Source organism: Neovison vison, chromosome 3 (assembly GCF_020171115.1).
Source record: "Neovison vison isolate M4711 chromosome 3, ASM_NN_V1, whole genome shotgun sequence".
Taxonomy (NCBI): domain Eukaryota; kingdom Metazoa; phylum Chordata; class Mammalia; order Carnivora; family Mustelidae; genus Neogale; species Neogale vison.
In genome coordinates this window covers 27076594-27093260 of record NC_058093.1, presented here as the reverse complement: position 1 = coordinate 27093260, position 16667 = coordinate 27076594, and the positions used below count along the sequence as shown (strand labels likewise).

General features: G+C 43.1%; 1 protein-coding gene across 2 annotated transcripts in view; it reads right to left on the bottom strand.

Moving 5' to 3' along the window:
• Positions 1 to 16667, bottom strand: part of SMARCAL1 (SWI/SNF related, matrix associated, actin dependent regulator of chromatin, subfamily a like 1) — a 60420-nt gene that overhangs the window by 8041 nt on the left and 35712 nt on the right. For both annotated transcript variants that reach the window (XM_044241570.1, XM_044241571.1), the window contains exons 12-14: positions 15389 to 15607; positions 9288 to 9358; positions 5882 to 5984 (exon numbers count right to left, since the gene is read on the bottom strand). In XM_044241570.1, the coding sequence (XP_044097505.1) occupies positions 5882 to 5984; positions 9288 to 9358; positions 15389 to 15607 (393 nt within the window). The remainder of the gene's footprint in view (positions 1 to 5881; positions 5985 to 9287; positions 9359 to 15388; positions 15608 to 16667) is intronic.

The window sequence follows — 16667 nt, the reverse complement described above, 5'->3', positions numbered from 1 at the left end:
AGATGGGCTGGTGAATACCCATCAAGAGATGAATGGATAAAAATCATGGTATATGCATACAACAGAATATTACTCAGCAATAAGAAGGAATGAAATGATGACATGTGCAATAACAGATAGGAATCTCAGAGTATGTTAAGAGAAATCAAATTTTTTTTAAAAAGTACACACTGAATCATTCCACATTTATATAGAGCTCTAAAAATGCAAATTAGTTTAGAGTGACGAGCAGATCTGTGATGGCCTGGAGATGGGAGGGCATGGAGAAACGGGAGGGATTTCAAAGGGCACAAGGAAACTCCTGAGGCCAACAGACACATTCACTATGGGCCTGAACTCACAAGTCTGAGATCAAGTTCTGAGCTAAGATCAAGAGTCAGATCTTGAGCCACCCAGATGCCCCTTCACTGTCTTCTTACCAAACTATACTCCAAATGCAGTTCATTGCCTGCCAAGTATATCTCTATAAAGCTATTAGAATTAAAACGTTTTTAAAGGATAGATTAAAATAAACGTGCTCATGGTTCTTTGCCCATATTTGGTTATTTCCTTAGACTACACTACTAAAAATCAAAGTACTCTGACAAAGGGAGAGACTTAAAGGATCCTGATATTATCGCCAAATTGCTTTCCAATAAGTAATGTCTGAGCATGTCCAGCTTGCTGCACTGTTATCAATGGTAAGGGCTGCACATTTTTTTCCAAATCTTCTAGAAAGATTTATTTTTATTTATTTTTTATTACATTACGTTAATCACCATATAGTACGTCATTAGTTTTTGATACAGAATTCCACAATTCGTTGTTTGTTTATAACACCCAGTGCTCCATGCAATACGTGCCCTCCTTAATATCTATCACCAGGCTAACCCATCCCCCCACTAACCTCCCGTCTGAAACCCTCAGTTCATTTCCTGGAGTCCATAGTCTCTCATGGTTCATCTCTCCCTCTGATAATTCCCACTTCATTTTCCCCTTCCTTCTCCTAATGTTCTCCATGCTATTTCTTATGTTCCACATATAAGTGAAATCATACAATAATTGTCTTTCTCTGCTTGACTTATTTTACTCAACACCCAAAAAATAGATAATCAAGTCAAAAAATGGGCAGAAGACATGGACAGATACTTCTCCAAAGAAGACATACGAATGGCTAACAGACACATGAAAAATGCTCAACATCACTATCCATAAGGGAAATTCAAATCAAAACCACATTGAGATACCATCTTACACCAGTTAGAATGGCAAAGACTGACAAGGCAAGAAACAAATGTTGGGGAGGATGTGGAGAAAGGGGAACCCCTTACACTGTTGGTGGAAATGCAAGTTGGTGCAGCCATTTTGAAAACAATGTTGAGGTTCCTCAAAAAGTTAAAAATAGAGCTACTCTATGACCCAGCGACTGCACTAATGGGTATTTACCCCAAAGATACAGATGTAGTGAAAAGAAGGGCCATCTGTACCCCAATATTCATAGCAGCAATGTCCACAATAGCCAAACTGTGGAAAGAGCCGGGATGCCCTTCAACAGGCGAATGGATAAAGAAGATGTGATCCATATACACACTGGAATATTACTCAGCGGTCAGAAAGGATGAATACCCACCATTTGCATCAACATGGATGGAACCGGAGGGGATTATGCTAAGCACTGCACATTTATAAAACCTCTGCTGATGTGATAGGCTAATTTTCATGTATTTGATTTTCAGTAGAGTTGAAGTTTTTCATCTCAGGTTCTTAAAGGCTCCTGTGATCTCCACGAAGTTAAGAATGATGGATCTACAGGGGGCGCCTGGGTGGCTCAGTGGGTTAAGCCGCTGCCTTCAGCTCAGATCATGATCTCAGGGTCCTGGGATCGAGTCCCGCATCGGGCTCTCTGCTCAGCGGGGAGCCTGCTTCCTCCTCTCTCTCTGCCTGCCCCTCTGCCTACTTGTGATCTCTCTCTGTCAAATGAATAAATAAAATCTTAAAAAAAAAAAAAAAGAATGATGGATCTACATTATTATGTTTTATGGCTGAACAGGCTCTTATTTAACAGAATACCTACTGACAAACATTTAGGTTTCTAATTATTTGCTATTATAAATAAATCTTTGGTCTCATTATTTCCTTAGGATAAGATCCTATAAGAGGAGCTTGGAAAAATTTGAGTGTGCCTTAAGTTATGCCAAATTGCCGAGAAAAGGTACCAAATGTATGAAAACCCCCCATGGTCTAGCCACTGTGTGTATGTGTGAAAGAACAGATCCATAGTTCTAGGTAATTTAAGTCAATTTTTTCCTTTGTGATTCCTTTCACTGTTTTTATGTGTAGAAAGTCATTCCCCACCCAGTGATCAGCTATACATTCATCTACAGTTTCTTCTAACACTTTATGGTCTTAATGAGCTTTGGTTTGTCTGAAATTTAATAAATAGTGAAGCTGAGTTTCATTTAAGTATTCCACCCAATTACTTAGTCAATTACCCAACTTTATTTGTTGAATAAATTAAGCCTAATTTTTGATGACTCCTTGATTATACTTTTTTAAAATACTACAGGGCTATTCAACTAAAGAGTTATTAATACTAAAGAGGGCTATCCATTCTATTCCACCCTTCTGACCACCATTTCTTGGACTAGCATGGCTGACTTTTATAACAGATTTTAATATCTGGAGGCACAAGTCTATCAACATTTTTCTTGTTTTTCAAAGTTGTCTTAGATAGCTCTCCTCAATTTTTGAGACTCCTTTAGCATAATAATATAAGGTTCCTTCCCTTAAAATACCCAATTGGCATTTTTATTTGAATTGAGTTAGACCTACAAATTCATTTGGGAAGGACTAGTATTTTACAGTGTTTGCTCTGGAGCATGGCCCAAGTCCCTCCAACTCATCAGTCTCTACACTCTTTTTGGTGAGGTTACTATTAGGTGCTTTATATGTTTTTGCTGCTCTGAATTTGATCTTGTTTTCCACTGTATTTACTAATTAGTTATAATTGGTACATTAAAAAGGCTATTTATTTTAGTATATTTATTTGGAATCTAGGCACCGTATTAAACTCTTACGCATTTTGATAGTTTTCTAATTAACTGTCTTGAGTTGCTTGAATATAGTGACAGCTCTGATTTTTCCTTTCCAGGGATTATAGCTTTTAATTCCATTGGCTGGCTTCCTGGATCACAGCATATACAAAATTCAAACCCAGGGGCACCTGGGTGGCTCAGTGGGTTAAGCCGCTGCCTTCGGCTCGGCTCGGGTCATGATCTCAGGGTCCTGGGATCGAATCCCGCGTTGGGCTCTCTGCTCAGCAGGGAGCCTGCTTCCTCCTCTCTCTCTCTGCCTGCCTCTCTGCCTGCTTGTGATCTCTCTCTGTCAAATAAATAAATAAAATCTCTAAAAAAAAATTCAAACCCAGGTGTATTAATGAACCACCTCTAAAATTCTCAGGAAAAAAAAATCACAGGAGAAAATCTTTATGACCTTACATAAGGAAAGATTTCTTAATTCATTCATAAAAATTAAAAACCATATAGGAAAAACTAATAAACTTGAAATGCAATTCATTTATAACAACTAAAGCAAAAATTGAACTTTGCTCAATAAAACTTCAACAAAACGAAAAGAAATATTGTTAACTGATAGATAACTTATAAAGAATATTTCTAAATCAGTAAGAGAAAGATCATCTAACAGGAAAACAGGCAGAATATTTATAGAAGACACCCTGAAATCACTACTAAACATACAAAAAGACACAACTGTGAGTGGTAGTCAGGGAAATGCAAAGGAAAATAAGAATGAGCTGAGATTTCATTTCACTGGCTTGGCAAAAGTAAAAAGTCTGATAATACTAAGTGTTAGTGAGCGCTCAGGACAGCAGGAATTTCCAAATGCTGCGGGTGTAATTACAAATGTGAATTACCACACCTTGCAGAGAAATCTGACAATACCCGGTAGACCTGAAGACAAGCCTATCCAATGGTTATGCAACATCACACCTGGACATGCCCAAATGCACACAAATGTGTGTACATGTGCACGTACACACATGTATGTGACAGTATTCATATAACAGCAAAAACTGGAAGTAAAATTCCATGTCTCTCACGAGGAGAATGGATAAACTGTGCTACAGTTACCCAATGAGATCCTATTCTGCAGTTATGGCGGATGATCTATAGGTATAATACTACACGGAAAAATCTCAAAAATAGCATTGAGCAAAAAGGCAAATTTCAGGATACTCACACTACGCTGCCATTTACGTATGTTAAATACATAGAGGAGACTATATATTAAGAATATACACTTTTGGAATAAAATATGACAACATGGAGAAAAGGACTGGGGACAGTGGTTACATCTGGTGGGGAGGACAGAGAATGAGTTAGAGGGCTGCAGAGGGGCCTAAGTATGTTATTACTTAACATACACACTTTGAAATAAATATAGCAAAACACTTAATTTATTAAATCTGGGTGGAGAACATGTAAGTGCCTGCTGTATGTTTCTCTGTACTCCTCTCTATGTTTGAAACATTACAGGGGTGCCCAGGTGGCTCAGTCGGTGAAGCTACCAGTTCTTGATTTTGGCTTGGGTCATGACCTCAGGGTCATGGGATCGAGCCCCATCTCAGGCTCTGCATTCAGATTCTCTCTCTTCCTCTCCCTCTGCCCCTCCCCTACTGCACGCATTTTCACACATGCTCTCTCTGAAAGAAAGAAGTTAAGAAAGAAAGAAAGATTGATTACATAAAGTGTAGTAAAAGATGAAGGAAGTCGAAAAGCAATTTATGGGGCCCCAGGGTGGCTCAGTGGGTTAAAGCCTCTGCCTTCGGCTCAGGTCATGATCCCAGAACACGTTCTGGGATCGAGTCCTGCATCGGGCTCTCTGCTCAGCAGGGAGCCTGCTTCCTCCTCTCTCTCTGCCTGCCTCTCTGCCTACTTGTGACCTCTCTCTCTGTCGAATAAATAAATAAAAAACCTTAAAAAAAAAAAAAAGCAATTTATGGTCCTAAATTTAACCAAAAATGAAAAGGGAGGTAAAAATACAATGTGTTTAAACTGTCCTGATTTAATTCTACATGCAGAAACTGGTGAAGATTGGGCAACATTTCCATAACTGTTACAACCTCACAAGTTTTGTTTATTTGATGTGTTTCGTTTTAATGAACATCCTTGGAAATCTTTCTGGATATTTTTCATTCAATATAGTAAGGACCACAAACTCTGTACTGAAGTCTGCACGTAGCCCATGTAGAACTAATAAAGCCACTTTGATGGTGCTAAGGAAGAACAAGAGGAAGAGAGGAGGGTATTCACGCAAATACTTGTTTCCACACAAGAGAATTTCTGCTACCTCCTTTTTTGACAATCTTGTACTTATTTACAGAGTCATGAAAGAGCCCCTGGTCCCAGCGGATCCTTGTGGGTTTTTTTTCTTTTTAAAGATTTTACTTATTTATTTGACAGAGATCACAAGTAGGCAGAGAGGCAGGCAGAGAGAGAGGAGGAAGTAGGCTCCCTGCTGAGCAGAAAGCCCCATGTGGGGCTCGATCCTAGAATGTGTTCTGGGATCATGACCTGAGCCGAAGGCAGAGGCTTTAACCCACTGAGCCACCCAGGTGCCCTGCAGTGGATCCTTGTTCTTAAAGCAAGGCTCCAGCCCTATCTGTAGAGGGCAGGGAAGATGTTCAAGGACACTGCTGGGAAGTATTCTGACCCTAGTGTTGTTCTACAAGCGAGAATTCTTTGGAAAGTCCTTAGCAATGTTTCTGGAAACATCACCTCACTTCTTTGGTTCAGACCTGCCCTCAACCTGCTCAGGACAACTCAGCAGCCAACACACCAACAACAGAAGCATCCTGTGTTGAATTTCAAAGGGAGCTTACCTTTCTCTCAAGCTCTGTTGTAATTGCACTCAGGACTACTTTGTGGTGTGCGAACACTAGAAACTTCTCTCTCCCACTTTCCAGGAGGTCCAGGATATATTCACTGCGTCGGACAATGAGAGCACAATAAATTTAACATATACTTGTCCAGCTGAAATTATTCCACTGCATCTTTACCAGACTCCTTTGAGGTAGCTGCTCTCCCCTGCCCTTTCCCTCTTTCTCTGAGAGCTGACCTCTCACCCCCCTTCCCCTCAGGCCAAGTCACCTGAGTGAGTAGCAGCAGCCAAATTAGGAGCTGCTCTGTGCACAAAGAGTTCTTTCCTGCTTTTAAGTCATCTCCCATATGCAAATAAATCAAAGTATCGTTCCTTTTTATGTGTCTCTGATATGTTACTGAAAGTTTCTTACCATCTGGGATCACAGAAGATACGTACCAGTTTTCACTTTCGCTGCTACTATCAATGTAATGTGTTTTCAATACAAATTGAAATGTCGTCTAAAAATTGAAAATGTCTAGGCAGGCGATTACGGGACTTTAGACAGTAATCAAATTTCTGGAAGTGTAATATTGAAGCAGAAGTAATAGTACTGAGGAGATACTCGGAGAAAGCTCCCCAGCTCCCTTACACAGTGCATGGCAAGCTACAGGGCCACCAGCTAAATCGGTGGTAAGGGAATTTTTTTCTGAGGCAAAGAAGATGGAGTGAAGAACCTTATTTGCTTGCTCTTCATACTCCCCTTGATTTACTGTTTTTTCTTGACTTCCAACCCCCATCTTTAGCCATGGCCTTGAAGGAGGGCAGCTATGCCAGGCCCTGGAAGGGGTGGGGATCACCCAGTCAGACTCTGATGGCTTCCCTGGGATTAAGACCCTGCAGGAGGTTCACAGTCCCAGGACAGGTCACTGTTCCCACACAGGCAACGGGCAGGTAAGCCTCCTTGGACACAAACGGTAGGTCCAGGATATAGTCACTGCATTTGACAAGAAGGACTCACTTGGCCCGAGGTGATCCTCACACTTGGGTGTGTCTGGGCACAGAACAGACACTACCCTCCTTGGAGAAGGACAAATCTCAAAGGTTTCCTGTCAGGCAGGTGGTGACCCGTCCTCTAAGCATCTAAGAGTTATTTTGAAGCAACACTAAGGCCAACCAGGGAATGGATTTGAGTTCAATCTGTGAATAGTTGGTACTAATAGAATCTACTTTAATTAGTTTGAGGGACATAAAATTTGCCATGATATAAGCAAGAAAGTTTATTGCTACAGCATCAAAAAGTCACGAGGCCATAAAATCAAGTTGGACAGCTCATTAACAACTACAGGTCCCAGTCTTCCTAGTTCCTCTCTCCCCTCTACATCTCAGATGTGGCTTTTTATTCCTATCCTTCCCGAGTCCCTAAGTTACCAGACTGGAAATATCTGCCTACTACAATACCACTGGCTTTTATATCAAAAGATGCCCATTAAAATGAAAACAAATGAAGACAGCAAAAAGAGGAAGAAAAACAATTAGCAGAGGAAACTGGGGTTTTAAGATTTATAATCTAATTTCCACTTAAGAGTTATGTGACTCTGAGGCCCAGAGATATACATGAAATTTACTCGGTCTCTGCATTTTTTAAAAATGGGGCCAGTTGGACTTACTTGACTGATCTCATAAAGAGGCTATAAGTGTGAAATGAGTTAGCAGATGTCACAACTGGTTGGAAATTAGAAAGCATTATACTATTTATCACGAAATTTTGAAAACATATGTTATAGATGGAATTATACACCCCCCCCAATATCTTATTGAAATAATAACCCCAAGGTGAGGTCATTATAAGATGAGACCTTTGGGAAGGGGTAAGGTCACACAGGCAGAGCCCTCATGAATGAAATCAATGTCCTTATCAGAGACCTCTCCACAGCCCAAAGAGCACCCTCGCCCCTTCTGTCAAGGAGGACAGGGCAAAGATGGCTGTCTGCAAGCCAGGAAGAGGGTCCCCACCAGATACCACATCTGCTACTGCCTTGACCTTGGATTTTTCAGCCTCTAGAAGCGTGAGAAAAAAATTCTGTTGCTCAAGCCACTCAGTGTATGGTATTTTTGTTACAGCAGCCTATACACACTAAAACAAGGTAGCACCCAAGTTTATTTATGAGGTGGCGGAATGGCCAGATTTAAAATTTCTAAGAGAAATGGGTGGTTCTGGACCCAGCACTCAGTAGACCCTGAATTTTGTAGGTCATGAGCAGAGAGGGCGAGGGAAAGGGATCACACCCTTGCCATCTGTTTTTCAGCAGCTCGTGAGAAATGGGTTGGTGGGGGCAATTCTGATGAGTTCTGGAGAGAGAAGTTTCCAGGTTGTAAAACCACATCTGGAGTTCATTAGTCTCCTAACTGTCTCATAAATGAAAAGGGCAGTGCCCCGAGGGTGAAGGAGAGCTGGCCAACATTCAGCAGACTTTTTGGGGTGTGGGGATCTTAGATTTGAATCATGTGGTGAGCGCACTCTCTTACTGTATTTAGGGGTGCAGAGGGAGAGGCCAGAGAGGCTGGGGGATCTGGAGGCTGAGTGAGAGAGTGGGATAGGCTGTGTGTGTCTCAATTTATCCACATATCTTGGTCCCCACAGCCAAGCTGGCACCGCTCAACCCACGCTAAATTCATTTTCATTGTAATTAAATCACTTGGACCATTATCCTGCCAGAGTCTCACATGAATGTTAAACAATAAAAAATCAGGCAAATGCACGTCATGAGAATTGCCTCAAGTTTCTACCACAGTGAATATTTGAACATGAGTGGGTTTTTCCTTTCTTTGAGAAAGGCAGACAATTTTTCAAATCAGTGAATACATTTAAGAAGAGGAATTATGACTTCAGCCTTAGTTTAGAAGGCGGAAGGAAAACTTCAGTGTGACAATGGCCCCTTGCCCGTATCTTTTGAACAAACTTTGACAGTTGCCTTTTTAAGTAGATAAATAATGGCTGAGACATGAAGTCTTTGGAGAATACCAGAGACTCCCCATAAGGCAGCCTTCTTGGTCTTCCATGAACCTCCTCACTTGTGTCTCTAGGCAAATGACCACAGGTTTCCTAAGGGGAAAAGCTCACTTTAGTGTTAGGCCAGCACTACCCTCCTTGTAAGTGGCGGCAGCTCTAGACTACTCGTTAAGACAGGAGCTCTTGGGGACCCCAAACCTGACTGGCAGTGCTCCCGTGACAGGCCTTGCTCTGTGGCTGAGGAGGCTACGCTGTCCTGAACTTTATACCGAAGGCAGCTAGAATTCTAGGCTCTGATCCTTTCTTGCAGAGCAGCAAAACCATTCTGGCAGATTAAGGTAATAGGTATTTCTTTTTAAAGACGAGAGAGAGACAGAGTGTGGGAGGGAAAAGTCGACACTTGGTGGCCACTTACATGACAGATGGGATTTTAGCTTCAGCTGTTCTGTTGAAGAAGAGAAGGAGGGCTTCTTTCTGCTGCCGTTTCTGTAGAAAGAGAAGTCTCGGGTTGAAAGTCTCCCAGTCTGTGAACCTTGGGATGAGCTATTGTAACTATCACCGCCTAGAGCTTTACAAATCCCAGTGCCAGTTATCGGAGCTGGGGGACCCTGACTTATCACTCCGTTGAGTCAAGCGACGGGAGCTGTAGAAACTTCAGTGTGTCACTGGAGACATGGCGGTGCAGGTACCCTGTCAGCTCCCAGGAACTGCTGAGAACAGCCAGTGAGACCAGCAACATGAGAACCCTCAGGAAAAGCATCTCAGCCATCCACACAGGCCCAGAGGATCAGCTGAAATGCTGTGAACCACTTCCTACAGCCGGCTGACAGCTTACACACGACACTGGCCCAACCTGCTTTCTGCCTCCCCTTTTTCTTCTGCCACGTTGTGTCCATACCCAACTGACGAAGCTTCCTTCTGTTCCAACTGACCCCAACTAGTCTCTTCTAGTAACATCTCAAAACCATTATTCACGTGTCTTTAGGCCTGGCTCCCATGTTAGGTCATTGACCTTCCAGGAGAAGAAACCATGTTTTCTTTACAGTTGGCATCTAAGTAAATACTAGTCAAGGACGCTAGCACAGGAGACACACAGACAGTTTCACAATATTATGAGAAAACATTTACTATCACTCTGCGCCCCCAGAGACGACAGACACCCTTACCATCACTGGTAGCGTGGCTCTCTCCTTCCACTAGCAAGTGTGGATTACAGATGCCCCTGGGGCCCGGTGAGGCCACGGACTGACACGACAGCTCATTCATGTAACATAGAAGGGAGCCCACAGTTATAAGATCCGTGGCTCTGAAGCCAGGCTGCACCTTAAACGACAGACACCACAGGTGGTGGGACAGGCTGCTTGGTCCAAATGGCTTCCTGCCTCCCACCAGGGTCTTTCCTCGAGGACCTGACGAGAAACAAGGAAGATAACCTGCAACCACAGGAAGCTGGGGGGCCACCGCCAGGCTAGTGCGGCCATGTCACTGTTGTAGCGGTAGTGGCTGCCTTGTGACAGAAGTCCAGCTGAATTCTCCAGAAAACTCTTGTTGGAGATGCGACCCCATGACACTGTGTCTTAAACTCTTTCTCGGCTACAGACCCAGTGTAGACTCTGATGAAGCTCTGGACACACACGACTCTTCCCTTCTGCACGCAGGGCTCACAGACATCCTGGGTGCATTCACGTCTCCTTTAAGGGTCCCTCACAGCAGGCCAGGCCCTCTAACATAATGCGCTCCCTGGTAGGATACACCAAAGGGACAGAGCCAGGCTCCCCGGCGCTGACCTCACCCGCACTGGGCATGCCTCAAGGAGAGCTGTCCTGTCTTCACACTGACTCCTGTGCCCTTCGGAGACGGCCCCTGCTCCCGTGAGGTCTTTCCCTCTCACCCTCACTCTCTCCCTCCACACCTGCTAAGCAGAGAAGGAGAGGGCGGAACAAACAGATGGGCGATCGGCGGAAAGAATGCTGAGAAACCTCCCTGTTTGAGATTAGCCACTGAGCGCGGATCAGGTCTGGGGAGCAAACCCGCTATCACACTCGGCTGCGGGGTTGGTCTGGCGGGCACCTGTGGGGATGCTTCCAAGTGTGCCCAGCCCTGGGGCACAGCAACTCACTCCTTCACGTCTACCCTCACCATACAGTCCATCTTCATAAATTCCTATGGAAGCTGCTTTCTCAGTGTCTGGTTACTTCGAATAGGGAGCTGATAACCCAAATGTCCAACTCAAAATTACTGGCATAATTCTAATATGGCCATGGGAGAAAAACACATATTGTGCTTAAAAGGAACATTTAACAACACAGAGAAGTGTTCAGGATGGAGTTTTGTAAACCGTTTTTCCTCCCCACCTGATAGATGTTTATAGGGCATCAATTCTGCTTTTATTTATTTATTTTTAAAGATTTTATTTATTTATTTGACAGAGATCACATGTAGGCAGAGAGGCAGACAGAGAGAGAGAGAGAGAGAGGAGGAAGCAGGCTCCCTGCTAAGCAGAGAGCCCGATGCGGGACTCGATCCCAGGACCCTGAGATCATGACCTGAGCTGAAGGCAGAGGCTTAACCCACTGAGCCACCCAGGCGCCCTCAATTCTGCTTCTATAAATGTTACTATTATATACGTAAATTATACCTGTATCTATGTATAAGTGTATACATAAATAATGCATAGTTTAAAGCAAAATATACATACATTTTATAGAAAAACTACCCAAATGACAGATGCCAAAATTATATGATATAAAAGACAGGTGACTCTTGTTCACAGAACAGCAATAAGAAACACTTAGTCGATGTTTCTTTTAAGTACTTTTCTTCACCTTTCAGATTTTATGCAATAGACAGCTATTTTAATGTAGGAGAGATCAATAGTTTTATCTTAAAAAAAAAAAAATAACCCAAAACTGAGTAGACACAATACTACTGCATTAATGATCTCACTTCTTTTGCCAGCCACGGGCCAGGAAATTTCAAATAACCTGTGTTCTTTGTTCCCAGGCTTTTACTAAATTAGATCCACTGGGGTTTTGAATTTATTTTTTCTGCTGGAATTTGAATGCATTGTCAAACAGCAGAAGGGTGAACTGATACTGTCACCAGAAGTCTGCACGGACTTGTTCTATTTTTCTGTTCCTGGTCTTTCTGATCAAAAAATTACTATAGACAAAAGAGGATTAGAGTCAGCTTTTCTTAGCCTGTTAAGAGATAGCTATTATTTCGGCTGAAAATAAGAAAGAGCTTTCTTTGTACATTATATTTTATAAATGGGCCGCTTCACCTTGGCTTCTGTGATTAAAAGCTTTTGAAAAAATGTCTTCCTCCAGATGGGAAGGTGTGAAGGAAGGAAGAATCGCCCATTTCAGCAGTGCTGCACTGGGACCACCACCACCGGCAACTCGGCAGGGAAACTTGGGGCTACAAAGTAACTTAAAAGTGGGAGGGGCAACTTTCTGTAGATTCACAGGCTTTCCTGACTTGCCTAAAACCATAAAACCACCAACCCCCATTTTCGCTTTTTCAACTCAGGACTTCACAGCCAGTCCCCAGTGGAAGGGGTGACACCCCACTGGAAGGGGTGTAAAGGGCCACCTGGTTGGACTCCCAGCTGACACCGGCTCCCCATCCTGAATTCAGGGAGGGTGTTGGCTCTGATCAGATCCACAGCAGACAGATGTACTACATCAGCGGCTTTGGAGGAAGAAAGGTTCTAGCGGTCCAAAGGGCAAAGCTCCGAAATTCATTTTCTACTTGGATGTTGGATCATAAAAATGAACTGACATTAAAGAACACAAAAGGGAACCAATTTATTAAGGACTTATCGGAAAGAATCTAGTATCTGGCTTCAGCGTCACACCGCAGGTCATCCGTACTGACTCAGTTTCTCTCTTTTAGGAACCAACTCCTAATTTTCCCAAGATGCCAAGAAAACAGCAACTTCCAAGAAGTGGGCTGAGAAGAGCTCAAGACTCCTTGAATTCCACTGCAATCGAGGTTTGTCATCATCTGCGCAACAGTGTATGACTCCGGGGTGAAGAAGCAGAGAGAACAATCACGCAGCAGGAGGGACTCAGAGCGACTTATGCTGCCCTTGGGGACTTCTCCAGCGCCACACCTACGAGGCACATTATGGCTCCCCTTTTTAGGTTAGGAAAATATCAAAATATCCCAAAGAATTTAGGGGATTTACATAGCTACTAGAAGCTATAAAAATACCCAACATTCCTGATTTCCATGGTTTAGCCTAGTAAATTTCACATTATTGCCTATAAACTCAGCAATCAAACTCCAGGTTGCATCTGAAATCATCTTTAAAAAGAGCTCCCTAACCTAAGGGAAGGAACTATATAAACTGGCAAAAAAATTTTAAAAATGCTTTCAAACCTTGCTGCACTAAGTTAAAAATTCCCACACCTTTTGTGCTACATTGCACAATTTGCAGCTGCCCCCTGGCCACTCAATACACTGTTCCTCTTCAGTTTCAATGCCCATTGACCCCTTTTTTTCTGTGGTCTACACTGGCTGGCTTCTGCCTAATTTGGGAGGGAGACCAGGGAGAGGTGAGGGGATCCTCTGGGGAATTCCACGAAATACCGATAGGCTTACTTCCACCACACACACAAGCAACTAAAGTGTAAAATAATTATAAACATTCAGATCTTTGCACCTAAAAATATCCCATATCTGAATTTTTCCCATTAATATTGTATTTGCTATACTTGTTCACTGGTTTTCCTGATGGCAGAGTTCACTTGTGGGAACAGTTAGTAGACATAACAGATTTAAGAGAATTATAAGGAAAAGCTTAAAACTGAGAAAAAGGATTTCCATTCAGTGGTAGGTTGAGTGGCCGACCCTTGATTTCAGCTCAGGTCCTGATCTCAGAGTTGTGAGATCAAGCCCCATGTTGGGCTCTGTCCTCAGCAGAGAGTCTGCTTGGGATTCTCATTCCCCCTCCCCCTCTGTTCCTCTCCCCAGCCCTCACTCTCTAATAATAAATAAATCTAAGAAAAAAAAAAAAAAGAATTTCCATTCATTGAATTTTTATCTCCAGAAATTAGAAAAAGATGGTACACCAACAGTGATTTTACCAACAGAATACCTGCTTCTGCTCGTGTTCTCCTGAAATACAGTTTGAGAACCACTGGTCCGTGTCTCCATATCAGTACTGGGGAATATTGTTAGAAAACCCCACAGCAAAGAGATTATGCCTGCTCACTTCCTCCAGACTACCCAGATTATTATATGTAATACACCATAAACTACGTACAGCTTTACAACTTATAAGTGCATCTTCTACCCTACACTCTTGTTTCTTAAAAGTTACCCAGTAGTCTTGCTCATAACATGGTAAAATAACATTAAAAAACCCCACGCATTCTGTCTCTTGTCATTCTTATTTATTTTGTGCTCTCCCAGAAGGCTGGGATCTCATCTTGATGTAACTGTCTTTATACAGGGTAATAACAAGCCCAGATAATGCTTTATGATAATGTCAAAAAATGTCAATGACTGTTATTTTCTTGGCAATGAAAACGGCAAGGTTTCATCCCAAAAGGACAGAAATGGAGCTAGTATAAATTACTTTACCGCACTTAGCACAGTGTGACACTAAAGACAGATACGAAAGTGTTTTGAAAAGATAAAACCACCATAGTGTTAAGACCTTAAAATGGAGGGTAACAGGCTTGGTTACAGCCTCAGTTCTGCCATGGAGCAGCTGTACGACTTTGAGGAAATCACATTCTCTGTGGGCCTTAGCTTCCCTCTTCCATGAAATGGGGATACTAGCTCCTTGCCAACCATAAATGACTATAATAAGGATTAAGGGCTAAGAGTGTTTGAAAACCCTACTTTTGTTATATAAGTGTCAATTTGTTATTTTGTTTTAAAGAAGGTTAGTGTTGCCTGGGTGGCTCAGTGGGTTAAAGCCTCTGCCTTCGGCTCAGGTCATGATCCCAGAGTCCTGGGATCGAGCACCATATCGGGCTCCCTGCTCAGTGGGAAGCCTGCTTCCCCCCTCTCTCGCTGCCTGCCTCTCTGCCTACTTGTGATCCCTGTCTGTCAAATAAATAAATAAAATCTTTTAAAAAAATGTTAAAAGAAGGTTAACATATGTAACAAATATTCCTAGAACTAATTTCTGTTACTAGACTGAGTAACAGTTACTAGACTTTAAGGCATTCCCCAAAAACACCACACATAAATTCCAGTTCTCTTTGGGGCATTCTGAATATACATCACCATTCTACAGTTGCCATGGGGTTTATTTTTATGACCATCTATCAATAGTGATCTACACACATACAAAACCACAAGCGAGGAAAAGATTTTGGAAGCAGAATGGTCGGCTGAGAGATGACATGGGCTCACTGTCCTTGCCCAGGAGCATGGGGAGAGGTCCGGGAACGGCAAGTTCAGAGAACTCTGGGTAACCCCTACAGACCCCCTCCCAGGAAGGAACAGCTACGGACACATGGACTTCCAAATCCCCACCTCAAGCCCCAGACTCACAGTTTTGTCTGTGGTGGTCATCTCCTTGGCTGCGGCATCCAAGGCAGCCCTGGCCTTGGTGCTGATCCGACCGGGGGCAACGACTACCATCTTGCGCTGCTTGGGCGGGAGCTGGGCAAGGACATCACTCTTGAGGCGTCGTAGCATGACTGCCTCCTCCAGCAAGAGCTTCAGCTCGCCGAGGTTGGAGGAGCCTGAGTAATCCCATCCCCAGGGATGCTGTGAAGGGAGAACCAAGACACACAGCCAGTTAGGTTCTCCTAGGGCCAAGCTAACAGGGCTGCAACCACGGCAGGCTCATGAGGACCTCTCCCTGTGGCTTTGCTCAGAGAATTTTGGGTGGCTCTAAAGGATGAATGAAACCTTATATAATACAGATGGGAATGAAGAAGGAAAAGAGAAAGTATGGAATAAAGCGAACTAAAAACATCTATCTTGGTGTTCTACACGCTGAATTTTCCAGCAGCAAATTCAAGACGCTGAGAGCTCCGGTGTCCATTACATTTAAAAACAAGATGCTCTGCTTGTCAGACTACTCCTGTATTCTAAATAAGGAAATCGTCTTCCCCAGGGCTTATCCTGAAGTCCACTGCACGTGGTAATAAATCACATTTTTTCGGTAATAGCTTTCTTTGAGGAGATGTATTGAGATTTAAGAAGCTGTTGTTCCTCAGCACAAGCTAGCCCAGCACAGCCAAGCGCAGTGAGATGAACACAGTGTGTTGCTGCTGGTGGTGGGGATTGAAGGGAGGAACCGCGAGCACAGGCTTTGGCCAGTCTGCCTGAGACCAGAGGTGGGTTTAAGGGTACCAAGGTAGTCCTTCATAAAAATGGTTTCTTCACTTAGTAGCTCATGAAAGGCAATGAGCAAGAATAGCTATTCCCTGTCACACAGCTAGAGAAGATGTTAAAATGAAAACCGTGTCTTGCACTAACAATCTTATTCGAAATAGAACTGATATCTACAGTCCTGCAGAAAGTGAGGTGATGTATATTCTGCTGCTTTATGTTTCCGGCTGTTGTCTCCCTTCCTGTCTCCAACTCCCGTGACCATAAACCGCCTCAGGTAGAAGCTAGGCTTGTTCAATTTCAAAGGTCAGTGGACCTAGTCTCCAATGGTGAAGACATGGAAGGTGTCCTTTGCTAAACAGAGAACAGAAAGAGATGGTCAAAGGCGGAGAAGTAAAATGATCAAAAACTGCTTCTTCTTTAAGAAAACACTCTGAAATCAACTAGAAGTTTTCAGCAACTGTCTTCACGCAATGGGGTCGAAAATGAG